At 53.8% G+C, this 26,795-nt stretch overlaps 7 protein-coding genes across 7 annotated transcripts; 6 read left to right on the top strand and 1 right to left on the bottom strand.

Moving 5' to 3' along the window:
- Positions 1 to 568: 568 nt before the first annotated feature.
- Positions 569 to 2,346, top strand: PG986_013678 (histidyl-tRNA synthetase; the record flags this gene model as incomplete). Its single annotated transcript, XM_066849900.1, has 3 exons — positions 569 to 620; positions 690 to 1,909; positions 1,990 to 2,346. The coding sequence occupies 3 exons, from the start codon at positions 569 to 571 to the stop codon at positions 2,344 to 2,346; spliced, it is 1,629 nt and encodes a 542-aa protein (XP_066694043.1).
- A 7,704-nt stretch (positions 2,347 to 10,050) lies between these two features.
- PG986_013677 (uncharacterized protein) lies at positions 10,051 to 11,591 on the top strand (the record flags this gene model as incomplete). Its single annotated transcript, XM_066849899.1, has 2 exons — positions 10,051 to 11,227; positions 11,281 to 11,591. The coding sequence occupies 2 exons, from the start codon at positions 10,051 to 10,053 to the stop codon at positions 11,589 to 11,591; spliced, it is 1,488 nt and encodes a 495-aa protein (XP_066694042.1).
- A 16-nt stretch (positions 11,592 to 11,607) lies between these two features.
- PG986_013676 (uncharacterized protein) lies at positions 11,608 to 11,835 on the top strand (the record flags this gene model as incomplete). Its single annotated transcript, XM_066849898.1, has 1 exon — positions 11,608 to 11,835. The coding sequence occupies one exon, from the start codon at positions 11,608 to 11,610 to the stop codon at positions 11,833 to 11,835; it is 228 nt and encodes a 75-aa protein (XP_066694041.1).
- Positions 11,836 to 12,866: 1,031 nt separating this feature from the next.
- On the bottom strand, positions 12,867 to 14,260 carry PG986_013675 (uncharacterized protein; the record flags this gene model as incomplete). Its single annotated transcript, XM_066849897.1, has 4 exons — positions 12,867 to 13,235; positions 13,309 to 13,694; positions 13,757 to 14,173; positions 14,254 to 14,260. 4 exons carry the CDS (start codon positions 14,258 to 14,260, stop codon positions 12,867 to 12,869), a joined length of 1,179 nt encoding a protein of 392 aa, XP_066694040.1.
- A 2,852-nt stretch (positions 14,261 to 17,112) lies between these two features.
- Positions 17,113 to 17,747, top strand: PG986_013674 (ubiquitin-conjugating enzyme; the record flags this gene model as incomplete). Its single annotated transcript, XM_066849896.1, has 3 exons — positions 17,113 to 17,157; positions 17,226 to 17,379; positions 17,479 to 17,747. The coding sequence occupies 3 exons, from the start codon at positions 17,113 to 17,115 to the stop codon at positions 17,745 to 17,747; spliced, it is 468 nt and encodes a 155-aa protein (XP_066694039.1).
- A 749-nt stretch (positions 17,748 to 18,496) lies between these two features.
- On the top strand, positions 18,497 to 20,839 carry PG986_013673 (Sec1 family protein; the record flags this gene model as incomplete). Its single annotated transcript, XM_066849895.1, has 4 exons — positions 18,497 to 18,574; positions 18,674 to 18,869; positions 19,040 to 20,647; positions 20,715 to 20,839. The coding sequence occupies 4 exons, from the start codon at positions 18,497 to 18,499 to the stop codon at positions 20,837 to 20,839; spliced, it is 2,007 nt and encodes a 668-aa protein (XP_066694038.1).
- Positions 20,840 to 22,074: 1,235 nt separating this feature from the next.
- PG986_013672 (flavin containing amine oxidoreductase) lies at positions 22,075 to 25,573 on the top strand (the record flags this gene model as incomplete). Its single annotated transcript, XM_066849894.1, has 2 exons — positions 22,075 to 22,385; positions 22,498 to 25,573. 2 exons carry the CDS (start codon positions 22,075 to 22,077, stop codon positions 25,571 to 25,573), a joined length of 3,387 nt encoding a protein of 1,128 aa, XP_066694037.1.
- Between the last annotated feature and the right edge of the window lie 1,222 nt (positions 25,574 to 26,795).

Below are 26,795 nucleotides of genomic sequence, written 5' to 3'. Positions count from 1 at the left end.
AGTAGTAATGTCGCCTGTTCGTTCAGCGTTAGGCTGGTCAGAAAATTCACCTAATGTATATGTACTAATAACTGCCTCTAAAAGAGCCAACACCTTTACCAGCAGCAGCACCTTACCTTACCCATTACTTAAGCTATCAGCCTTGCATTGGTTCCGGCGTCTCTCCCTGCAAACTCGACCCGCCTGACTCACAGATTTCAATTTTTGGAGGGGCATAGGTCAGAATTGGAAAAAGAGGGAAGCAAAGGTCGACTGCGGGGCTCCTTTTGCCGCAACACTCAGAATCGAAACTCGCTGTTGAATGCCTCCTCTACCTCGACCCGTCTTTAGGCCTCCTGCAAGCCCCCAACGACTATCCCTCACTGCTGCCTCGCCTCGCACAGTCCCTCGGTCTCTGTCTCTGTCTCTGCCTCTGCCTCTGCAACGGCGACAGCGATTGCCCGCAACCCAGACCAGCGCTATCAGCACTCGCGCTGCCAAGGCTGCCGCTACCCCGCGAGCCTACAGTGTCACAGCCTCCTCGCCCGCACAACCTCCCCACGAATCCCTCGAAGCCCTCGAGCCCATCATGGCGCCGAAACAGAAATTCGACCTCAAGACCCCCAAGGGCACCAAGGACTGTAAGAAGCGGCACCCACGCACCTGCAATCCATGTTAGGGTGCGCGACAGCAGACTGATATATCCCCAGGGCAGGGCACTGATATGGTCATCCGCGACCACATCTTCAACACCATCACCAAGGTATTCAAGCGACACGGCGGCGTTACCATCGATACCCCCGTCTTCGAGCTGCGCGAGATCCTGGCCGGCAAGTATGGCGAGGATAGCAAGCTCATCTACGACCTGGCCGACCAGGGCGGCGAGATCACCTCGCTGCGCTACGATCTGACTGTCCCCTTCGCCCGCTGGCTCGCCATGAACAAGGACGTCCAGGCCATCAAGCGCTACCACATCGCCAAGGTCTACCGCCGCGACCAGCCCGCCATGACCAAGGGTCGCATGCGCGAGTTTTACCAGTGCGACTTCGACATCGCCGGCGAGTACGACGCCATGCTGCCCGACGCCGAGGTCCTGCGCATCGTCTCCGAGGTCTTCGACGCCCTCGGCTGGCAGGGCACCTACACCATCAAGCTCAACCACCGCAAGATCCTCGACGGCATCTTCCAGGTCTGCGGTGTCCCCGAGGACAAGATCCGCACCATTTCCTCCGCCGTGGACAAGCTGGACAAGCTCCCCTGGGCCGAAGTGCGCAAGGAGATGGTCGAGGAGAAGGGCCTCCCCGAGGAGTGCGCCGACAAGATTGGCAAGTGGGTTGTGAAGAAGGGAGGCAAAGACCTGATTGCCGAGCTGCGCGCGGATGCCGATCTGTCGGCCAACGAGCTCATGAAGAAGGGCATGGATGAGCTGGATCTGCTATTCGAGTACCTCGACGCCTTCAACGCCGCCGGCTGCGTGTCCTTCGACTTGAGCTTGGCCCGTGGCCTGGACTACTACACCGGTGTCATCTACGAAGTGGTGACAGAAGGCTCGGCTCCGTCTTCGACGCCCGCAGCCGGCGAGGTCGTCCCTGCGCCGAAGAAGAAGGGCAAGAAGGGCACAACAGACGCCGACGAGGACCGATCGGCGGACCCGTCCGTTGGTGTCGGCAGTGTCGCTGCTGGCGGTCGCTACGACAATCTAGTGGGCATGTTCTCTGGCAAGGCTCAGATCCCCTGTGTGGGCATCTCGTTCGGTGTCGACCGGATATTCTCTATCACAAAAGCACGCATGGAGGCCGACAAGACCTCTGCTCAGGTCAGGAAAAACGAAGTCGATGTCTACGTAATGGCATTTGGCGGTAAAGGGTTCGAGGGTCTTCTTAAGGAGCGCATGTCCGTGTGCAATACCTTATGGGAGGCGGGTATCAACGTAAGTTCGCTCCTTTCCCGCAGCTGGGATCCGTTACGGGACATAATCAATTTGGAAGCCGAAAACTAATACTGGGACAGGCCGAATTCCTTTACAAGAAGAAGCCCAAGCTGCAGAACCAGTTCAAGGCAGCCGAGGGCAATGGCGTCCCTTTCGCCATCGTGCTGGGCGAGGACGAACTGGCGCAGGGCAAGGTCAAGATCAAGGAGATGGGTCTAAGAGACGGTCACCCGGAGAAGGAAGGCGTGCTTGTGGACCTGGCCAACGTTGCCGAGGAAGTGAAGCAGCGCATCCAGCGGAAGCAACAGCTCGACGAGATGACAACTCGAGCCGACGGACTGCGCGTCGTCCACGGTATCCGAGGTGAGGAGATCACGCCGGGCGAGACTGCCGCAGCGGTGGAACCGGCTGCGCCTGTCGACGGCAGTTCCGCTTAGAGCGGCATTTAGATGAAAGAATGAAGTCCAAAAAAAATAGAACCACTCTGTCACATCACACCCAGATCTCGTTGTTGCGGTGTATATGATGCGATTTACCTATCCCATCGTAAAGTCGCGATACAGGCCCATTCCCAAGCAGCTGCAAACAGCGGTATCTACCAAACCCCACGAGACGAACGGGCTTGCCGAATGATGAAACACCCCCACTGTTGTTTCAATAGTCGGTGTCTCTAGCCGATGATGAGAAGTTCGGGTCGGCTACTGCAGCTTGCTGCAGCAGTTGAGGGGGTCCCATCCCAACCTTGGACACCTCACACATACCTGTCACCTGCCTACCTCTACACTGCCTCCTGCGGCTGCTGGGCAAGGACAAGGCCAGCCAAGGTATCCGATCTGTGTCCAAGTTCCAAGTCCAGGCGAGAGAAGAACCAAAAGGGGATTTGGGTCCTTGGTCGGGCTCGGGCTCGGCAGGGCGGGCGAGCAAGGGTGGCTGGTAGATACCCAGGTATAGCGAAGGAACGCGAGAGTAGGAACGTCGATCAATCCTGAAGAATTCGACGACGAGCCGACGAACGCGCTCGTAGGCTCCAATCGCGGCATTTCTCCCTAACAAACCCATATTCATAATCCTAGGCATCCGATCCCGTATGCCCGCCGCGCAGTGTGCAGAGCGCAGCCGTTATGCTTGACTCTCTCTCTCCCCCTCCTTTTGATAATATCCATCTCGGGTGCGCAAGCAGGTAGACATACACACATATGCTATGCTACATAACTGCCTCCCCACCCACCTGTGCAGAGATGCAGGGTATCCTTTCCCCGGGCTGCTACAATACACACATGAGACGAGAAAAAGTTTGGTGTGTCAATGGTTAAGATGGATGGTTACTGTCCACAATAGGGCAGTAGTGTGTCATTGTAGGCGAAGCCACTTTGGGCAGGCGCACATATGCGACTTGTCACATTGTGATAAGGAGAATTTCTATCGGTGTGCATGTGTGCTTGTCTGTCTGTTTGTTTGTACCAGCATAAGCGAACGATGCTATACCGGGTGCTCAGAGAAAGCCCACGGGCGTCAGGCCAGTTTGCCACGGTGCTGGCCACTTCCTACAGACTTAAAACCATGGTTCCGCGACCTGCCTGACGTCTCTTTACAGGCAAGGCCGGCAACGCAGGCTAGTCACAAGTCACAATTCTGGTCACAAGGCTCCAAATGGCTCCCCTCTCCCTGTCACCGTTCTTAGGTGCTGCAGAGAAAGAAGGTGGTTGGTTTTGGTTCCCACCTGCGCGGAACGTAACATGGTCAATCGGAAAGAGAAAGAAATCGTGAAGAGGAGAGTGCTGTTGTTGACCGCTTGGACTCGTGAGAGAGAAGAAAAATAAGGACCGAGAGATATCTTCATGCATCTGCTTAGATGGGAACTCTTGACCGATAAAGAACCACCATCACGACCTCCTCCTCCTCCTCCTCCTCCTCCTCCTCCTCCTCCTCCTCCTCCCGGTTCCGTCCCGATCGCAAATCCGGTACCCTAACTACTGCAAAGACGGAAGAGGGAACAACAACCAAAAAGGGCCCCGCCATGAATTGTTGCAAGTGCGGGGGAGCAGTGCGTGTACTACTAGTATGGCCCGTGAGGGGGGAAGGGATCATGGGTTGGCTGAGGCGCGAGATCGAACCAAATTGCGAGCCGATTTCCCTCTTTGGAAAGAGAGGTCGGGACAGTGCATCATCCTCGTTCTTTTATGGTGGAGTTTTTCCAGTATCAATCCTCTTTTGTCTCGTAAAACCAGATATTCGTCGAGATTGGTACTACATAACGGCCCATCCTTCTCTGGGTGTAGGTAATCCCCGTCGGTGAACTCGGTCAGTTTCTTACTGAATGCATGGATAGACGCCTTAACGCTCCGTCAGAGGGAATGAAGAACCCTACAAGTAGAGTCGAGACTTGAATGACCGATCTGCCTGGTGTTCCGAAAGTCGGTTCCACTTACCGACCTCAAATCGTCGAGGCCCGCCTAAGACTGCGCAGCCTGGCTATTGATGTATGCTGCAATGTTCAAAGCCGCACACACACACACACGTGGTAAGGGGGCTGTATATTACGTACGAACTGCCAACTTTTCATCCAAAGTAGCCAAGTCAGTTGGTGGCTGCTGAGCTGCTTGTAAATTAATAACTGTCCCGCTGTCAGAGCTCAACATCATATAAATTATCCTTGCCCTGATATAGTGCGACTTATCTGGGTGACGATGCAGTAGAGGAGTATCGCATCTTCATCTGACTGGAGGGAGCCTAAACTTGTCTAAATCCTCCTATATGCCATACGTAGTATGCAATGCATGGACGCCCCGTCCATCACAGGTGTGCTTTGGTTCTCGTTGCTCACTCACTGGTCTGACAAGCGGCCGTGTCGTGGTTTGCGATGAACCGCCGCATCCCTTACTCGGGAACTGACAGATGAACAGGTCGCCTGGGCTGGGATATCCCTTCTCAGAACGCGCACCGACGGGCCGGCGCACAGGAAGCGGGAGCAAGAGTCATGAAAGAAGCGTCGGCTTGGCCGGATGAAAAGAGGGCTGGAAAGAGGTCGGCTTAGACGGGAAATACCGGTAGAAAACGTGGCGCATGCAGTGGTTCCAGACCCGGATTATCTGGATCACTTTCTTCTCAAACTTGCGTGGCAGATGTCTTAGAGTTGACGCACGACTGTGCTTCCGGACTGCGCGATGCATGTACGTCGTTGCATCATGGCCTTTTCTTTGCCCGCCGGTGGGCGTAGGAATGCATGCGTGCAACAGTTCTGGTTGCTGCGGTCTTTGCTGCGGTGTAATCTCCGGTGCCCAATGACGCGCACTGCAGAGGTCAAGTTTCATCGAGCACTCAGCTCTGAATCAAGCATAAGACGAGAAAGTATTAGCGACCGCGGGCAGGCGGGAGATCTCCATTTCATTGGGAATATAGGGGGCAAGATAGTCGTATAGGTAGCGATGGCCAATGCCAATCGTGATGATACCACTTCCAGGATGCTTCCCAGTTGCCCCCCGGCTCGTCGAGATTATGGTGGCATTGAACCAAAGCACCACGGCGATGATCTCTCTATCGCACACGCACACGCGCGCGCAGTTTGGAAAAGGTCAGCATATCCAGGTCGACCAGTCTTTTCTCGAACTCACGAGACCTGTCAGAAACTTGGCGAGCGTGATAGTAGGTCCTGTCATAACGCTTTGACAGGACGGTGGTCACGTATCGTCGTATGTGCAGGTATGTTTAGTCGGGCCATGGACCCTTGAATCCGCGGCCAGGTTGCAGCTGCAACTAAAAGGTTTTAGGCCGTGAGTATGTTTCAGCTGCAACGTCGAAGGGACGAAAGTAGGAATACACTTTGTGATTAGTTTGGTTCGCGTATGCGGGAACCTGCAGATAATACTCCTCGGAATCCAACCCGAGAGACGGACGACTCGGCCTTTTTCTTTGGCCCAGGTACGGCTTCTTCCATCTGCTGCCTGGCTGGCACTGGCTGGCAGGCCTCTGTAGCCGACGCTTCCGGCAGGCATCTGATTGATGGACAATGGCGCTGATAACAGCAAGCCAGCAAATGTTTATCCTCGCGCCGGAGAAACCAGCCTTGCCAGCCTAGCGCTGAAATCTCCAGCTGTGATGGCGCTTCAGATGAGCTTTTTCTCCGGATGGGACATCCATCTCATCTGTACGCATGCCTGGAGACAAGGCGGGGTCGAGGCCGACCAGCCTATGCTTCATCCAGATGCCCCGATTGGAAAATCTTGTGTGCAACTACCGATCAAGGAGAGCGACCAAAAACCACATGGCAAAGGCGGGCCTCACCACTCGTCCGCCTCACCGAGCAAAGCCCAAAGCCCAGAGCCCAGAGTAATGTCGGTTCGACTCCATCGGGGGATCTGGTGTATGTGGGCTTTTCATTACGCCGCGCTTCAGAGCGTTGTGCTTGTTCATGAAAGGAAGGAAGCCCAAAACCCCCCCACCGCGAACAGACCTTAAAGGCACATCTGATGCAACGGTTTTTGGTGGGCTGAGGGAAATAGCGTCGCAATCATCCGTCGCCAACAGCAAGGTTAGGCTGGACTGGGGGAAACTCCGTATGTACTCACGAATATCATACAGTATATGATAAGTGATATAGGCAAGAAAAAGAGAAGAGTAAAAAAAAAGAGGCGTTCCTTACGGTCGTCCGTCGGTTGCGCCGCATCGATCGGTGCTTGGTCGTCTGAACTTCTGACGCACTATTCCAAGATACTGGGACTAACTGCGCTGGGCTCCAATCGTTACTTGGACCTAGGTACGGTATGGGACTCCGTTTTTGGATACCTACAGACTGGAGACGGCCGTCCAGCACGGCCATCCGTCAGTGGTGCAACTTGAGGGAAAGAGCGAGCAATCGTTGCGCGATCTTATTTCCCAAGGGACCAATGATGGCAAGCAGAACGGACTGGCACAGACTGCGCTTCATCTGTGCTGATTCTCGAGTAGCAACACCGAATACCCACGCCGTTACACACAGGTGCGACTTGCGGCTGGGGCAGGCTGAACGCGTGTCCGTTGATCACGGATGAGTGAGGGAATAAGTGAACAACACAATCACGTCGGTGAGCAATAGAAGAGCCACCAGCTTCTTTTTCTAGGCAAGTGTACTCTGGTGGTTGCAGTGCCTATTTGTGGCATTCATGGGAGGAGTTCACGGCACCAACTGCCAACCCCCGGCACTTGTGCGTACCAGATTTGGACGGAAAGCAGGGCAGTCTAATGCACCTCGAGAGGAAGAGGGCATACACTAAAGCAAGGTTGGATCGTGGAAACCCTCACGATAGTGCCAACGGGTCTTTTTTTTTTTTTTTGCGCAGTAAAAATCTCTCGTTCATCCTTTGGGGCGGGACTTTGATGGCGCAGCTCTTGAATACGATTGGACCCGAACGAGGCCTATCGCCTGCATGCCATGTAGATCACCAAAGAAAACAAGAAGCACGCGAGTGGGTTCTCGCGACTTCGGCCGGCGTCCATACTGTACCTACTACTTGGGGATCAAGTCAGATGGGTGTTCGTATTACACCAATGGTGCCCAATTGCGGACTCTGCTTTTCGGTGATGCTGGGCCACGGAGATAGCCGGGTTGCTGTTGTTGTCCAATCAAGGTGATGTGTGATCTTGTCGTCGTTGCGACTTCGCTCTTGCTGTACTCCAGCTCCAGTGCCGACTAGGCTGGGAGTTTGCGCAGGGGTAAAGGAGGTGACCCTTGATTTAGTCAGGATCATGTGCAGGGGTTTCCCTACGAGACGCGACTGGCTCATCCTTGCCTCCCGGTAAGGATGGGCAAAGATGGGGGTTCGAGCCCTGCCCTTCGCAAACCCGCATGCCAATCGCCAATCAGCGCGCATTGTCCGCTCTGCTGCCACCAGGCCCTTCTAAATCTCATCGGTGCTCCCACATCCCACATGGAACTCCTCCAGCCTCTGGATTGCGGCTTGCAAGAGGACATAATCAAGCCGCCATAGCGACCGGCAAGCGGTTACGTACAATACGGTGCGGCGTACTTTGGTTGCACACCCCAACTGGAACGCCTGGCTGGAAATGCTGCTACCCGAATAAGCAAAGCCATCACGAAATAGTCTGCGTATCTAGTTGCTTAAGTTCGTTTGGAAATAGAAGCAAGCCTGCAACAGGGAAATTGCATCGAATGTAGGAGCTTTGCTATGTTTAGACTCGGCCAAACATGCTATTTCTGCCCTTTTTTCGCCTGCCATGCCAAACAGACGGGGATCTTAATAAGGCGGCTGAAGCATTACTATACTCTACTGCCACGAGTATGCAACGCGGCGAAGGGTTCGATGTAATGAAGCATGAAATACGATACGGTGGGTGAGCCGTCGCACCGTCTCTCTTTTTCTCGGGCTTCCAGGGGGCCAAGGGAGCACAGGCCCTAGCTCATACACCAGGGACGCCCGATTTTGAACAAAAGCAGATCGGCTCGGCATGGCTGGCTGGGTGTGTGACAGGGTAGATGGCAGATTGGTCAATCGGGCATGGGTGTTCATTTATTTCCCTTCTGTCACTTTTTTCCCCCGTCTCGACCTTGTTTTTCAGTACCTAAACCGGATATGCACGCCCATCATTACCTGGCCACTGGCATACAGGGACTACCCCGTCGTGCCTTTTGGGGCTTGAGTCTAAGCTCGATGCCGGTACTTAGGGAAGTATAATCCGCTTCGCTTAAGGGGGACGGATTCGAGGGAAGAGGCGAACGGGGGTAGCCTGGACTGGGTGGTATGGCAGCTGTGCCTAGTAGTACATGCTGCATGCACCGTACAAGACTGGCCCGGGCCAGAAACGATACATCAATACACCTTGTACGGAGTAGCGTCGCCTTATCCATCTTTCCTGTCGGTTCCTGCTTGATGTGTAGTATGAGCGTGGTGTTCCATCATTTCTTATTATTCTACAACCTGCCTCTTGCATGTTCGTATTTTTTATTTTTATTTTTATTTTCTCTTCTTCCCTTCTTGCTCCGCCACTTTTGGGCTTCTTGTTCTTCTAGTTGCTTTTGTGTAAGATTCCGTTCCTTGGCTGCTTGCTTGCTTCTTCACAGACTTTTTCCCGTCCAACCAGCCATCACCGTCAACCTCCCAGACAGCCACACAGACAGTCCTCGCCCCTCGCCCGTCCGTTGCCCGCTTTAAGGTTTAGCCTGCTGCTGCCGCGTGTACTGAAGGCTGCGTGGAAGACAGGACCCGACAACCTCTTTCTTGAATCGAACTTTACTCTTCCCCCCTTGGACTCCTGCCAACGTCTCACATCGGGTTCTCCAAGTTTGCAAAGGCCTACTATTACTCTTACAGTATTATCGTGTTGAACTGGGTTGTCGTGGATCGGAAAAGGGAGATAGATCTGCGAATCTACAGTGAACGGGACTGACCAGTCGCTTATCACTTACACGCAACCCACACACCTCTCACACCACACCCGGATCGTCCATCTCGGCCCAGGTTAGCAGCAACTGCACACTTCCCAGGGATTTAATCGGGTCTCCGCGAAACCGCCCTTCAGACGACGCAAGGAAACACTGAACAAGTTTGCATTTTTTGACTTGACACTTTCGGCCCATCCTCTTGCACGTTGGAGTGTCGAGGTCGGCTTGAGCCTTACCGGCCTGTGCTTCAGCGTCTGAAACCCCGTGGTTTCTGAATAGTCTGGGTTGCCCCGGCTTCAACTACGACATCATTCCCCATTCCAGTCCCTACCTCGCCCTCACGGACTATTGGCCCAGGACAAGACGCATTGTCTCCCGACACACGCACACGCTAGACAGCCTCTTGTCGTCTGTCGAGTGTCAGCACCCACGCCATACTTCTCCTTTGGTCTGATCTCACAAATACTGTTCATCCGTTCTGGTCCTGACGCAGTCCGAACAGCTCAAGTCTATTTTCAGACTGCACGCTCTTCTAAGTAAAGTTGTCTTGCGCCATAGCAGCTGTACGCTCCAACTCCTTTGCGTATAGACAGAGATTGGGTTCCGTCTAGTCTCGCCACCGAGGCCTCATCAAAAACAGACCCCAACCTCTCTTACTCGGGCGGTGTCCCGTGAGCGTTCCCTCCTTTAGGAACCGCTTTCTGAGAGTTCTTCCGTTGTGACTTGGACCATTGTCGGACCCGGCCATACTCCAGCATCCTTCACGATGGGTGGACTTATACCCCTCCTCCTGCCGTCTGGCGGCGCCTCTCGAATAGTCCCTTCCGGTGGTTATCAGTCGAGGAGGCGAGCTTCTGTACAGGAACCTTCGAGTCCTCCGGCCCCGACGCATCGTCGACAGCATTCGTTGCCCGTCGCGGTATCAAGGAACCCTAGGCGCCCTTCGATATCGACATCCGTCCAGCAATTTACCGTCTTACCCTATACCGCGGACGAGTGGAAAACGACACTCAGCGAAGTGAAACAAAAGTATCTCAACCGCAAGTACCGAACTTGCTCAGCAAGGTGCTGCGAAATTCTCGAGAATCTAAAAGACCTGTCCAACGTGGAGCCCCTCCACCTGGTCTATCTGCACTTCTACGCCGCTTCGTCATTCGAGATGTGTGCCCGGCCGTTGTCTCAGTCTTCCACCTACCGCACCAAGCTGCTGCGGGACGCACGGGAGCATTACGAGGACGCGGCAATTCTGATCGTGAAAGCGGAGGAGGTTACCACCCAGAAGTCCCGATCGGGGTCCGTGTCCTCGACTGCGTCGCACTCGCCCTCGCTGTCTCTCAACTCCTGCATGAACGCATCAGCCATGTCGCCGCGGTCTTCAATGTCCTCGGGCGACGAAACGCCGGGCGGCGGCAAACGCCCCACCAAGAAGAAGAAGGTCTCGTTTTCGGGCCTGCCAGACCTCGAGGAAGTCACCAAGCCCTCGCTGCAGCCAGATCCCTACATGCGCCCGGACAGTCCCACCCTGGGATGGGAGGAGAACTACTACATATTCGGCACGCCCGAGCCTGAACCGCAGCAGCAACAATCTGCGGCTTCTGTATCGGCACCGCTTGCTTCAGTTGCCGAGACGGAACCGGAACCGGCATCGCCAGCACCCTCACCGCGAGACAGGCTCACCTTCCCAGAGCGGTCGTCGACACCGGCCCCACCGGCTGACGATGACGGCCACACGTTCAACCTGGAACTCTTCCTCCAGACGCGGTCCATGAACCGCCTCATTTCGCAGCTCTCGGCCTTGCGCTCGCAAATCGCATACCACCGCGACGCCATCGAAGACCTCCTCGTGACGTCCGAGGAGGCCGCTGAGGTTCCTTCCGTGCCCGAAGTGCCGCCCGTGCCATCCATTCCCGGCCTGACGCGCAACATCTCCCCTTCTCCGCCTCGTCCTCCTCGGCCGAGGACTCAGACGGCCCGCCGACGCCCACGTCCACGACAGTGGCCGTCTTTGAGCAGCACGCCAACTACTCGCCCAAGACGCAAGCGTCGCCGGGTTTCTTCGACCTGGAGGCGCACATGCGGAGGATGGAGGAGGAGCAGCACCAATTCCAACTGCAGCAGCAACAAAAGCAGCAGCGGCAGCAACCGCACCCGACCTACTTCACGATGCCGGACTGGAGCAAAGGCAACAGCAACAATGTTAAAAACTTCAGCCACGGCCGGTCGCAGTCCAGCACGGGCCCTTACTACATCCCCTTCACCCGGCCGTCGGAGCCGTGGAACGCGCGCCCCCCTCAGCAGCGACAGTGATTCGTCCGACGCGACCATGACGCCGTCCATGAACGCGCGACAGGAGACGAGCTACCACCACCAGGTCCAGATCCAGCTGCCCGCGTCCGCCGCCTCGATCGCCCGTCCCGGGACGACGGTCTCGGACGAGGGGCTGCGGGACCGGATCGAGCGTCTCCGGGCTGGCGGCTGGCAGAGGAAGCGGTTCGACAACCGACGCTACGAGGCGCTGCGTGAGCAAGTCCTCGGCGAGCTCGGTGTCTAGATACCAACTGCTCCTCTGTCCCAGGGACTTAGCACCTAAACATAATCAACACCCTGCCTACATTATTACACGGCATTTCTATCGGGTCATCCATTGCGCTTTGAAGAATGACCCAAACTTGTTCAAACTTAGCCTATTATGACCAATCATTACTTATGGCTTACCTCTTCCCCCAAACCAAACTTGGGTCAGGGGAGGAAGGAAGCAAAACGTTTCCAAATGGGGAAAAAGGCGTTCTCGGCATAATACCACCAATAGAAAGTTCTCTGTCATTTTCTCTGCCATTTTTATCTTTGAAAAGGGGGGAGGGCGGCGAAGGGTCAGACGGAACAGGGGAGGCATTTGCGAGGTCGCAATAATGTTTCTTATCATCGTCAAGGTCTTTTTTGATCTTTTTGTTTTCTATTTTCTATTCTTGTTTTCACATTTTCTAATGTATGTGTACTGTGTTGTATAATAAGGCAGTGTGTACATGTACTACGACTTGAGACGTTTTTATCCCTTTCTTTCTATTGTACCAAGAGAGGACGGAACATTTGCATGATACCTAGGCTGGTAGTGGTTAATGATTAAAGAGCAATACGACTATCAAAAAATCCATTCAACCCTATTTTATGACTTCAAGTGAAATCCACGGGCATCAAAATTGCGCTTTGAGCTGTCACTTGACCTAGTAATACACTGCGTATGCTATGCAAAGTACCGGACTGAAATAGCAGTGTTACGGTAGACAAGATAGCAGCATGACGGGCCGCCAGGACATAGCTTTGCTCATCGAATCATCACCAAGCTGATAGATAGCCGCACATGAAATAGCGATTCTGGATATTTGTGAAAATGAATGGCCTTCATCCTCCTTCGATACCTCGTAGACTCCGCGCGAAAAGACTAGGTAGTTTCCAAGCAGACCCTGCGTGGTCAGTTCTATGTAGTTCCCGCAGTTTCCCTCCGTGAACTCTTGCTCAAAAAGGGTATCTCCGAATCAACGTCCCCCCTTCCCCACCCCCTTGCTAAACTCCTGCCGGTCCATTCTAGCCGCCGAAGCTCTTTCGTCTGGCCTCCTTTTCTACTTCCTCCTTGACCTTGAGCGTCTGCTCCTGCTCCTTCATCTCGCGAACCTTGGCCATGACCACTTCGCGGAAAATGGCACCCTTGACTGCCTTGTTGAGCTTGTCCTTGCCACTAGCAGCCGCTGCCGACGCGGCGGTGGCGGGGTTCTGAGGCAAGTCGGGGTTCTCGGGATCATCCTCCTGCATCTTGAGCGCCTCGATACGGTTGGCCAGCTTAACCATCTCGATACCTCTCTTGAGGCGCGCCTTGGCCATGTAGGCCTTGATCTCGGGCAACAAGTTGTGGTCGGTCGCATTCTTGCCGCTAAGCCAGATATGGTCAAGTGCTTGCTATACAGGGTGTTAGTAACTGCTTCTTTTGGTATGCCGGCTGTTGGCTTGAGCACGGATATTGTTCACGTACCTGACTCGTCCAGCGGTTGTCGGCTTCGGGTTGCAGCAAGTGCATTATGAAATCCTTGGCGTCTTGACTGACATCCTTCCAGTATCGCTCGTGGAACACTACCTGGGCGTTGCTGCACTCGTCGATCAAATCCTGGAGGTTCTCTGAACGGAATGGGGAGTAACCGCAGAGGAGGGTATAAGTGATAACGCCCATGGACCACATGTCGACGGGCTTTCCGTGGCCCTTCTTCAGCATGACTTCGGGGGCGGCGTAGCCAAAAGATCCGGCCATCGTGGTGAGAACCTCATCCTTGGTGTCGAGCATCTTCGCAATGCCAAAATCGGCCAGGACCAGATCGGAGTTGGGGTCCTTGCTCAGGTAGAGCAGGTTCTCGGGCTTGAGATCTGACATTGGCGTTAGCAACACAGTAAAGAGTCAACAACCGCCACTGTGGGGAAAGACTCACCTCGGTGAACAACATTGTTGCGGTGAAGGTAGTCGACCGCTCCAAGCACCTGCTTGATGGTTTGGGAGGCGTCCTTCTCCGTGAATTTGCCCTGTTCGCAAATGCGGTCGAACAGCTCTCCGCCTGTCGCGAGCTCTGTGACGATGTAGTACTTGTCCCTCGACTCGAACCAATCGACAAAGCGCACGATCGAAGGGTGCTTGAGGCGCTGCAGCATGTCGAGCTCGTCGTAGACCATCTTCTCGTTGCCCTTGACATTCTTCTTCAGGATGATCTTGATGGCGACCTTGCCGGTCGGGCCATCGGCTTCTCGGACGATTCCATACGTGCCGGCTCCGAGCGTCTTTCCGAATCGGTACTTTGCCTTCTTATCGTAACTGTCGGGCTGGCCTTGAAGGCGGCTGAGCATCCCCGAGACTGCAGGCGAACAAACAAACGGGTTAGCACACAGTTTTGCCGCCCGCCGAAAGCGACTGCGCACGAGATCATGGACTTACAACTCATTGTTCCTGCGGATTCTGGTGTTTGCAGGTCGCAGTCGTCGCTGGACTGGCGAAGGGTGCACTTGGAACAAGTATGTAATTTAGGGGGACGCGACTACTGAGGAAAGATGATGAGAATCGAACTAGGAGGGTCAAGGTGGGGTAATGATGCTGGTTGGTGGTTTCGAGGGAGAAGAAGAAAAGCAGTCCGTCTGGCCGTAAACGCAGCGGCGTGCGTCGTATTTGTTGGACTGGGAGGCCTGGAGACCCGACGGGAAAACTGGATAGCCTTTCGTCTTGGGGGAAACACTTGGGAGCCCGAAGCCAGGCGCGGGTTCACCTGAAAAATAACACTTTTCAAACCCAGAAGCAGCAATTGATTGAAGCCGCTTCAGAGTGGGCTTCAGCTGGACGTAAATATAACCTGCTTGGCGTCCAACGTTAGAGCGTAAAGGAGGGTCTGCCTGGGGAGGGGCTGAGCCGCGGGGGTCCCGATATAAGTCAATCAGAAGCAGGGGTGAACTCTGAACAGGTGCGGATAGACGTGGTAACCTGGCTTGACTGAAATATGATCCGACGAAAAGAAAGCTTTGAAGAAGGAAAGGTTTTGTCTTCTATGTGAAAATCAATTTGGTTTCTGGCCTTCGTAATAGAGGGTCCAGAGAGTTGCGCTGCTGGGTAGCAAGTGTCTCAAAGATGGCGATAAGGATCGACGAAGGGAGGGCGCTGTTTACTTGTACTCATTGTTTGATGTTCACTCCCTCAACAAGGATGCGACCGGTCGGGTATGGCTGCTGGCAGGTTTTCTCCCAGAGCCTATTCAATGCGCACCGGAGGCCACACGCACGATGACACAAGTCATAACTCTCCTACTCCGTCACATTGAACAAACAAGGCTGTGCCTGGCGTGTGCGAATGAAACGATGCGACACGATACGAGCTGCTGCCCACAGCCTACCTACCCTGGGACTCACTTGGACTGTACGGGGCTGGACTGAGCCAGGTTGGCTTACGGAAAAAAGCCTTGCTACGAACCAGCAGGGGAATGGCCATATAGGTTACAGACTTCCATGTCGCTGCTCAGCCGCAATGACCGACAGCCCAACATCCAGCCTTCTTAGGCGAAATCTGCTGTGTGCCTACCAGCGACATACCCGTCAAGGAAGTTGCCTGGCTGCAACCCTTCCTCGGCGTACTGATACGGTAGAACAAAACATCTCTCCAACGGCGGGACGGAGCGACCAGAACAGCAAGCAGGGGCCGGGCCCGCGGAGTACTGACTGGCCTGGAGAATGTCATTGTGGCTAAGCCGGGAAGTCGGCAACAGATGGGTATGCTGCCAACGCCAGCACAGTAATTGGCAGCAGCAGAAGTTACACCAGGATCCGGCCAGGTGGTTCGTCTTCGTAAGCGCGCTCTCCACAAGCACGGTCAATAAACGGCAACGAGGAGAGATCGTTTCTTTCGCCCGTGACACGTGCCTGGCCGACCATGGCCTATTATGGCCTATAGAAAAGCATCTGGTATCTTCATCGATATGGCTGACGATTCGACTTACATACCTGAGCTTCAAGGGGTGTATGATCGATGTTCACATACATCTTTCATCCTGTCAGAATCCCGATAAGCATGTACCTAAGTCAGGGTCCTAAGCCAACTAGCCGGCGGGGTGGATAATACTTCTGCTAGTGGCCGCATGTTCGTCTGGACTCTCTCGATTCCATGTCCATCAGTAACTTCGTTGAAGTACATACAATACGATCACTGTTGTCGACCATGGTCTAGTCAGCCGGTAGCTATATCTCTTGTTTCTTTTTCCTTTCAACTTGTTGAGTATGTGGTTTCCGACAATGATCTAGGGGCCCGTCTGCTCAAACACGCATCTGCGCTTCTGGCGATTCCCTCCTGCAAGCGGTGGTGCCATCAATGTAAAATATCGTAAATGATACTCCCACTAGCAACGTTGAAATTACATCTCAGGTGGCCAGCGGTGGCCAGACGGTGTTTTCTTCTTTTTTTTTTTTTTTTTTTTCTGACCTGCCCGCTGTGGTATTACTTGGATGTATCAGATGGTTTCCCGATTCAGGGTGTCGTATACAGCTTGTTGACCACGCGTATATTCATTTAACACCCTAATAAACTAATAAATTCAAAATTCATCCAAACTTGTTACATCTAGTCACAGTTGAGATGCATCCATCCTGATTGTACAGCATGCACCGAATTTGTTTTGAGGGCTAGTTAAACCTCTTCCACTCCAAATGCGTTTCAGCTCAATTCTCTTCACCTGCCACGACACCCAGCAATCCCCTCATTGTGATTACCTGCCTGGCGGTCAAGTCCCAGACGACGAGCCCGTCCATTCCATTGAAGACATTGGCATGGATGGGTGCTGCTGATCAACAGTGTTGCCCGGCTCTCCATCCAAGTTGACGCCACTTCGGCGCTAGGTCCCATAACTGGGGGGTTGCATCGCATCCTGCGCGCCGGCCGCACTTTCAACATTCCTCCCGTGCGGCATGACACTCTCCTACGCCTGCGCTGCCGATTATTGATTGTTTCACAGCAAGCGACTACCTACCTACATGTAGGCAATCCACCGAGCATTCCGCAGAGATCGAAGCAACACTGCACCAACATCTGGTGGATATCGAAACAGACGGCCGGTTGTTTCGAACTTTCGATTAAAGTGGTTGCCTGGCAGACACCAGGCGTTGAGCACCGCCTCTCTACATCCGACCCAGTTGAGTTGAGCGCTTCCGTCACATCACGTTGCCGCCAACCATCACACCCCCACCATCGAAACTTGCACACACAGAGAGGAGAGTCACCCCCCAACCTTGTTTTGCGCCGCAGACCACAACAACCACCACAATGTCCTCCTTGGGCACAAAGAGGCTGGGCAAGGAGCTCGCAAAAGTAAGCTACACCACCATGTCACTGCTGCTGTTGGCGTTTCGGCAGGTATTGATGATTTCTCGAGCGAGCAGGTATCCAAGAGCCTACCGCCCGGCATAACGCTGGTCAAGGCCGACGACCTGCAGGAATGGCTGCTGGACATACAGGTCCTCGACCAAAACCCCATCTACGCCGGCGAGACCTACCGACTCAAGTTTCGGTTCGGCAAGCAATATCCAATTGGTATGTAGGTGTGCATGCAGGCATTTGCGTATCCCTTGTGCGCCCCAGAATCTGCAAGCATCACGAATTAGGTATTAACCTAGTTTTCCGCCGCCACAGAACCTCCCGAGGTCGTCTTCACTAAGCAAGAAAACCGGCCGATACCCATGCACCCGCACATCTACTCCAACGGCATCATCTGCTTGGACCTCTTGGGCTCCTCGGGCTGGAGTCCCGTACAAAACGTCGAGAGCGTGTGTATGAGCATCCAGAGCATGCTCACGGGCAACACCAAGAACCACCGGCCCGAGGGCGACGCGGATTTCGTCAGCACCAACAAAGCGCGGCCGAAAGATATCGAGTTCTACTATCACGATAACGAAGTATAGGCGGCGAATCTCCTCTTCCGGCCACTCTGAGGCTACCTACAGCAGACCCCAGCAGAGCGGCACATAGCTATTGCGGTTCTGGCGCCTGCCGACCAAAGGCAAACAGGGTCACGAAGACTCATACGACACGGGGAACGATATGAGAAACATTGGTGAAAGATATCGTACTGTAGCTTCTAATGCTAGGTTTGAAGCCGGCACAATCACATCAAGAGTGCGGTCTGTCATTCTTCCTTGTATTAGTCCTGGGCTTCATTGCGATTGCATTGCTATCAGAGTAGTGTAGTGCGGCTGCGCAACTATCTACACGAGGCAATCTGAGACATCAGCATTGCGTTTTGTTACGATAGCCTCTGTATCTGGAGTATATCCGTAGATGATTATGTAGGCCGCATGGAATTCTTTGAAATCCCATATTCCTCCGACTTTGGGGTCGGCTAGAGGAAGGCATTGGTGGGGTTCTGGCACATGATCTCCGGCGATACGATACAGTGCTAATTTTAGCGTGTACCTCCCTGTGACGTCGACACGGGCCTAGAGCTCGCCCGAACCCCAGAATCCACCGGTCGCGGTGCTGTGCATGCTGTGCTGAAGCTCGGGAAGCTCGCCCAACTGATTGTGATTGCTGCTCACTCGCGCTCGCTCCCACCTGGGATTCACACTGATTACCTGGTGACCTCATTCGCGAGCTCACGCTTCCACCTCCTCACCCTCGAGCCTCCCACCCCCATGAAGAGAGCGCATACATAATGTCTCCTCATGTGGGGTTCGACACCGAACAGATTAAGGACAAGGCTCGTAAAGACCTTCTCTATCTTCTAGAATCTGTAAGTAAGGCTACCTCTACCAACCAACCTCCCCTCCCCCGATAGCTGTGAACCGCACGAACGAACGTCCAATAACCATTTCGCTTTTTCTCTCTCTAGGTCCGCGGTAAGAAGAACCTCGTCATTGAACGAAGCCTTGCCGGCCCAATCGGCACCGTGGTCAAGGTCTCGACGCTCCAGGATTACGGTGTGAACAAGTTCTTCTTCATCGAAAACAACAATGCCGATACAAGCCAGCGCAATGTGGTGTTCATGGCGCGAGGCGAATGCGCCCGCCATGCGGGGGCTATTGCTGGTGAGTGAGCACCTGTCCTTTGTTTCTTGGTCCCAGTCTGTCTGGCATGCACATGGGGAGTCCCTTACCGCCCCACTGCGATTGAGAACAGAACAAGAGTAGCTCGCAGCGTGTATCGCATGCTGGAGACGTGAGATGCCGTTGTGGTTTGCTAACAATATATAATATAGAGCACGTGAAGCGACTGCAACGTGAGAGCCAAACCGGCCACGAATTTCACATCTGCTGGGTGCCCCGCCGAACACTGGTTGCCGACAAGCTGCTGGAGGAGAGCGGTGTTTTGGGCGACGTCAACATTCATGAGCTTCCATTATACTTCTTCCCTCTCGAACGAGACGTTCTATCCCTTGAGCTCGAGGACTCGTTTCGGGATCTATACCTCTGCAAGGACACGACGCCGGCCTTTCTCATGGCCAAAGCTCTCATGGAGATTCAGTCCAAACATGGTCTCTTTCCTAGGGTTATTGGCAAGGGCGACAACGCCAAGCGGGTCTCGACACTTCTTGCGCGCATGCGACAAGAGATATTGGCCGGAGACGACACATCTGAATCCAGCAGGACCAGGCTTACGCCCAGCAACACAATGGAGAGTGTTATCATTATCGACCGTGAAGTCGATATGGTCACCCCTTTGCTCAAGCAGCTGACCTACGAAGGCCTCATTGATGAAGTTTTCAAGATCCAGAACAACCAAGCGGACGTTGATTCGACCATTGTGGGAGCCGCGGCTCAACAACCATCTTCCAGTACGTCCAGCACACCGCCAGCAGCGAGCTCAGTGTCGAGGAAGCGGAAGATACAGCTCGACTCTTCCGACAAGTTGTATGATGGCCTGCGCGATACCAATTTTGCCATCGTCGGTGTTCTTCTTCACAAAGTTGCTAGGCGTCTTCAGAGCGACTACGATAGCCGGCATACATCGAGAACCACGGCTGAGCTCAAGGAGTTTGTGAAGAAACTGCCAGGCTACCAAGCTGAACAGCAAAGTCTCAAGATTCATACAGGCCTCGCCGAAGAAATCAAGAAGTATACAGAGACGGATGAGTTCAGTCGGATGCTCGAGGTACAACAGAACTTGGCCGCCGGCGCCGACCCCAGTTCCCAGTTTGATGCCATCGAAGAACTCATTGCCAGAGACATGCCTCTTGCGGAAATGTTGCGTCTTATTAGTATCTACTCCTGCATCTCTGGTGGAATCAAGTCAAAAGAATATGACCAGTTCCGACGTCTGGTTTTGGAGGGCTACGGCTACCAGCACCTCCTCACGCTCAATAACCTGGAGAAATTGCAACTATTCCTCTCCCGAGCATCACCAATGGCAAGCATGATACCGATACCAGGGTCTGGGACGGCGACAGGCACAAAGACCAACTACACATACCTCCGGAAACAATTGCGTCTAATTGTCGATGAAGTCAACGAACACGATCCCAACGATATCGCATATACATACAGCGGTTATGCGCCACTCTCAATTCGGCTTGTCCAGTGTATACTACAAAAGCAATACTTGCTGGGCATTACACGTGGCAATGGTGTAACGTCAACGGGCACAACCACGGGTGGGGGCGCACAGGGCTGGCGGGGGTTCGATGAAGCCGTCAAGCACGCACGGGGCCAAACGTTTGATGATTTACAAAAGGGCGAGGATAAGGCAGTCAAGGCGCGGGCTCTCTTGTCTGGAGGCGGTGAGAAGAAGACCGTGTTTGTTGTCTTCGTTGGAGGCATTACTTTTACAGAAATTGCCGCGCTACGATTTATAGCCAAGAAGGAGGAAGGTTGGTTTTCCCGTTCTTGTTCACACGATATTGCTCCCCCTGCTAATATTTTTGCTTCTCTCATCAGCCCGACGAAATATCGTTATTTGCACGACCTCGATCATCAGCGGAAATAAGATGATGGATGCGGCGATCGAGAAGGAATCGTATGCGAAAGAACGGCCGAAGGTTCCTGCGACAGGCACTGCGTAGTTGAGACTGCAGCCCGCCAAGCGAGTAGTGATGATGGTGGCGGGTAAACGCTACCGATATACCCATATCTTGCAATACATTGAAGTACAGTGTTGAAGACTGTCAGATTGGCAACTATACCGAAATTGCATCCATGCCAGCAGCTTCCTGGGAGCCAGCTGGGAGTAGTCGCAGGAGTTATTCGCGAGCAGTGCGAATAGGCCAGCGTGTCGATCTGGCGTCTTGCGTCGTATGCAACAAATGACAATGCTCGATCGTGACGTTGATAGCTGGGTAGTGTTCGTGCCGTCATTACCCGTCGAGAAATATACACGAGTATTCCAACACTGCTTCAGTGTTTCATCCCCCTTGAAGAGAGAGGAATTAGCAATATTCGAACCATAGAACTGTACAGGTGGCATGACGATGATGATGGATGTATGTGTAAGTGGTCGGCGTTTTTCGTTCCGGACGTGGCCTGCCGATGCCATGATGCGAGAAGCAGTAGGTTGGCTTAGTTGGGGTGCACGTGACGAGACGGGCGAAACAGAACTGCTTCGGAAGTGGCTCCACCCTGCGCACCTGTAGCCGTTCACTACATCGAATTTACCTGCCTGTCTTTCTACTGCATATATATCTCCCTCGCCCTCTGCCGTAATGACCTTTGTGTCGGTGCATATAGTCAAACGCACGCTTGAGTCGACCAATGCCAATTGACTATCGTAGGCACGGCTTAATCCCCTTCGCCTCCACCGAATAATCCTCGCCTCGACCCGGCTGATAGCCAATTGCCACTGGAGTAAGCTGTGCTGTAATAACCCGGGCAGTTCAGTCAGTCTAGAGAGGTACAGTGCCCACTTGCCAAGTCTTCTCACTGTGATTAGTCCCTTCCGACCACTCTTACTCTTCGCCATTGGGGATACTCAATGTTATAAAGAGCCATCGTTCAGATGGAACCGCCTGTTTCGGCACGGGGCTAATAAGACCGAGTAGATCGAGCCGCCACCCGTTTCGTGATATGATTATACGGTAGCACCTTCTGTGGCATAGCTGGGGTGTCGAGCGGAAGGGGTGCTGAACTCGCATGGACACAACAGCGTCCGTATTATACACCATCACCACCACCAGTCGCCAAGTTGCGGTCATCCCCATCATTGTCCCAGCCCACCAGCATCCTGATCCGTATATACACCTGATACCGAAACAAATCGTCTACTTTGATCATTCTAGCGGAACAGCGGAATACCCGAGGGACTATGAGTAGCACTCGTGGGACAACGCTGTTGGAGGGGGAGAAAAGCTTGGGGCCCCAGCCGGCCGTGGACTTGGACCAGCTGGACCTACATCTATCGGTTTTGGCCTCCTCCAAGGACGGTGACCATCGTCATCCCGACCTCGCGTCTACTCCTTCTTCGCCTTCCGGGCTTGACACCCACACCGGCCCGCCCACATCCAAAGGCACGCCGAGGACCGAATCTGAAATCATTGTACGAATAGACGGCATGGATATGGATACCGATGACATGAATAGCCAAGCATCCGGCTCCGCATCACATGATGAGACCGAGTAAGTACTCTTCTGGGGTGTTTTCTTTTCTTGCGAATCTCCATTGCGTTTGTTCGTTGCTCTCATTCCATACTGTCCATCTCAACCCCGTTCTTGACCAGTCGTCGCATAGGTCACGCCAGGGCCAGGATCTTGCCGTCGATGCAAGCCTGCTAGGCTTCCGAGAGAGCTTGAGGAAATCCACCACCTCGACTGCTTCGGCACTGTCAGATAATTCGGAGCTCTCATCGGTCCCACCTTCGCCGCCATCGAGCAAAGCCACCACCCCCGTTACATCGGAAGCGCTGCCCACGGACACGGCGCCTACGGAAACAGTAAATACAGAGGTGCCTACGGAAGCAGTAGATACGGGGGTGCCCACGAAACCAATGCCTACGCCTACTAAAGCCAAGCCGCGACAAGTGTTCGATGTACGCCCCAAGGTGTCAATACCCACTGACGTTGCGCCGTATGACTACGCACACCAGTGCATTGAGGCGGCCGAGCGGTCGCGACTGAACCCCTACGCCCTCCATCAGGATGAGTACTTGATGCTACGAGACCACATCAGCCACGCACAGGTCACAACCTACCTGAACATACGGAATGGCATCCTGCGGCTGTGGCTTAACAACCCCCGGATAGGGGTCGCACGTGACGAGGCAATTGGCTGTGCGAAAGATGTAAGATGGTTTGATGTTGCCAATGTATGTTACGACTGGTTATTGCGCCGCGGATACATCAACTATGGCTGCTGCGAAGTCCCGTTGTCGAAAACGCGTCCCAAAAAGCCTCCTCTGAACCGGAAGAGGAAGACAATAGCGGTGATAGGCGCGGGGCTGTCCGGTCTCGGCTGTGCCCGGCATCTCGATGCACTTGCAAAGCAGTATGCCAGACAGTTTCAGGAACTAGGAGAAGACCCACCAATAGTCATTATGCTAGAAGGCAGGAGTCGCCTGGGCGGTCGTGTCTACTCGCGAGCTGTCGATGGAAGCCGGAGTCAGCGGCTGTTCGACTTCAAGGGCAAACGGCACAGCGTGGAAGCCGGAGGAATGATCATCACAGGCTTTGACCGGGGCAACCCCCTCCACGTCCTGGTGAGGGGGCAGATGGCACTGCCTTACTACGCTTTAAAGCCAGAGACGATACTGTACGATGCTAACGGCAAGCCGGTTGACTCTCACCGCGACTTGCTAGTTGAGAAACTCTACAACGATTGCCTTGAACGAGTCAGCGATTACAAATTCAAGAATGAGCCTACCAAGTTGATCGAGGGCAACAGAGGTCTGATGGACGAAGGCAAGGACGGCAATTCAGAAGGAAGCAAGACCATCGCACAGACGGAAGAAGCCACGGCCGCTTTACCACAGGCCCCGCCAGTGTCTCAGCAGAGTCTGGGACCTCGAGTTGACCTCGTGCCTGTATCCACCGATCGAGCTACAGGCCGAACGCATGTTGAGCCAGGCACGCCAGCTGCTCATAAGGCTGCCTTTAAGGCCAAGGAGATGGGGTGGGCTCTGAAGGAAGGCGTGACGGTAGACCGAGATTTGGATCTCGAGGCCGCAGCAAAGGATCCTACAACCACGCTCGGGTCCCTAATGGATGAGGCGATCTCGCAATATCGAGAGATCGTCGACCTTACGCCACAGGACTACAGGCTGATCAACTGGCACATTGCGAACCTGGAATACAGCAATGCTATTAACTACAACCAGCTGAGCCTGGGCGGTTGGGATATCGATGCCGGCAACGAGTGGGAAGGAAAGCACACCATGGTTGTTGGCGGGTATCAGGATGTGCCTTGGGGCCTGTCCATGTCTCCTTCGCCACTGAACATTGTTAAGAAATCTGCAGTGAAGAAGATTACCTACGATCCTGAAGGCAAGGGCAGAGCCAGAGTTGATTGCGAGCAGTACTCCCTCGAGGCTGATTACGTCGTGTCGACCATCCCACTAGGTGTGCTGAAGCACGGTAACGTGGAGTTCGACCCGCCCCTACCTCCGTGGAAAACAGACGTCATTGGGAGACTCGGGTTTGGTATCCTGAACAAGATCATCCTCGTATACCAAGAAGCTTTCTGGGACTCTAACTGCGACATCTTCGGCGTACTACGAAATCCCCTGTCTCGCCACAGCTTGCGACAGAGCGAGTACACTTCTCAGCGAGGCCGCTTTTTCCAGTGGTTTAATGTATCCAACATGAGTGGAGTGCCGGTTCTTCTCGCCCTGATGGCCGGTGATGCCGGATTCGATACCGAGCACACCAAGAACGACGACCTGGTGGCCGAGGCTACGGAGGTTCTGCGCAGCATATGTGGCCCAAAGGTTCCCAAGCCTACCCAAGCGATCGTCACACGCTGGGGCTCGGACAAATTTGCGCGTGGTTCCTACTCTTCGGCAGGGCCTGGGATGAAGCCTGACGACTACGAAACCATGGCACGCCCAGTTGGCAATCTCTACTTTGCGGGAGAACATACCATTGGGACGCACCCGGCGACAGTTCATGGTGCCTATCTCTCAGGTCTTCGTGCAGCTTCCGAGGTCGCAGATGCCATGCTTGGTCCCATCGACATTCCAGTACCTCTCGTCATCCCCAAAGAATCGACGGCCGCTGTGGCACCTCAGGGTGTCAAGCGCAAAGCGTCCTCGGATGCGGCAGCGCCGGTCTCCCTCAGGGCCGCTAAGCAGGCGAAGCTCGACGCCCACGAGGACGCAGCTTGGGCCCACATATACTCGCAGATCGGCGACAGGCCTTGGCTCCCTCAGAAAGTCGCGGGCAACGCGTACCTGCTGTACAGCAAGACCCAATTCGAGGTGGCCCGCCAGCGCTGCGCCCTGGGGCGGCGGCCCGGCAAGGGGAAGCCCAGCCCGAACGAGGTGCGCGTCATGACGAGCAAGATGTGGAAGGAGGCCACGGCGGAGCAGAAGAAACCCTTTGAGGAGCAGGCCGCGGAGCAGAAGCGCTTGTACGCCACGGACCTTAAGGAGTGGGAGGCCAAAGCCAAGGACTGGGATGCCCGAGCCCTCGAGGTGCGGCAGGCTTGGGAAGAGGCTGGCAATAAGCTTGTCACCGGAGACGAGGCTAACGAGGATGGCGCTAGTGGCGGTACCGGCTCGGACGGCCTCTCGGGACGGTCTGAGAGGAAGAGGAATCAGAAGGCCGGCACATCTGCGAAGAGCAGCGTGGCGGATGTCGAAATAGCCAAATGAGAGCCACTACCTAGCTCGTTTTGCTACTTTTCTTTTGCACATATGGTCGGGCCGTTTGGCGCACACATGGAGGGGGAGGTTCGGGTTGCACAAACGGGAGACGGGGTTGGAGCTCGGAGTTCATCATTGGCCGGGGCTTACTTCCTTCCATCTTCTCCTTTTTTCGCCTCATTGCATCGGTGGTTGCTGCTGACAAGTACCTTCATTCACTCATGGAATGGCGCAAGCGAAAATTCTCAGTACTAGTATAATAATACATGTTGCGAGCAATGTTTGTTTTCATTGATATCTAAGTGATGGTGTAATTAGAGTATCTTGCCGTGGTCCCTTATTGGCGAGAGAGCGCTGCTCCCACTGGACTATGCCATACTGTACTGTCCATGGATAAGTTGGTGCCAGTAACACAACGTTATGATATGTCCATTCCGCAGGGTATAACGATGTTTATCCCATCGTGTATAATGACTGATTGGATCAACAGGGCGGTCGGTTACCCACAAAAAGTGTTATAGGAAAAGCGCATTCGAATCAAGAGGATAACAGCTTCCGACTTCTGGTGTAGGTCATATCTACAAATATATATATATGTGTGTGTGTGTGTGTGTGTGTGGGCCAGGAGAATTGAGTTGCTGCTGCCCCTGGGACCGTGAATATATGCATAGGGCATCAGGGCAGGGCAGGGCAGGGCTGGCTGTGAATGTCTACTACGTGGCATCTGTTCCACCGTATTTATACTTCAGATTTTCAAGGGCACGTTCTCTAGGATTGATTGCGTGATTGTCGGATTTCAGGCAGGGAGATAGATGTTGGGGGTCGAGTTGAGTCAACACCAAGCCCTACTAGAGGCCGCATTATCGCCATCTCGTGTCAGTCATTACTGTCTATGTGGAAGGGTGACTCTAGATACATGTATTACTGTATATCTAGGCATACGGTGGGATAATACGATGATAGTGGTGTTTAGTCATGTAGAATAACAAAATGGAAACATGAACCAAACATCATTGGCATAATCACTGTCCCGTCAAACCACTCCCCCCAGGTTTGAGAAACAGAAGTGCCACGATGAAAAACCTAACTATTCGGAGTCCTCACCCACAAATCCAATCGATCAACCTACCAGTTGTCATTCTATTGCAAAAAACATATTTGCGCTATATTCATATTGCAAGAGGCCTTATCAAGTTTCTGCTCAGGGCGAACATAATCAAGTGGAAGCGGA

Source organism: Apiospora aurea (assembly GCF_038362705.1).
Source record: "Apiospora aurea strain CBS 24483 chromosome Unknown utg000009l_segment0_segment0, whole genome shotgun sequence".
In the NCBI taxonomy this organism is placed as follows: domain Eukaryota; kingdom Fungi; phylum Ascomycota; class Sordariomycetes; order Amphisphaeriales; family Apiosporaceae; genus Apiospora; species Apiospora aurea.
Note: the sequence above shows the minus strand (reverse complement) of the source record. Positions and strands in the feature narration are given on the sequence as shown.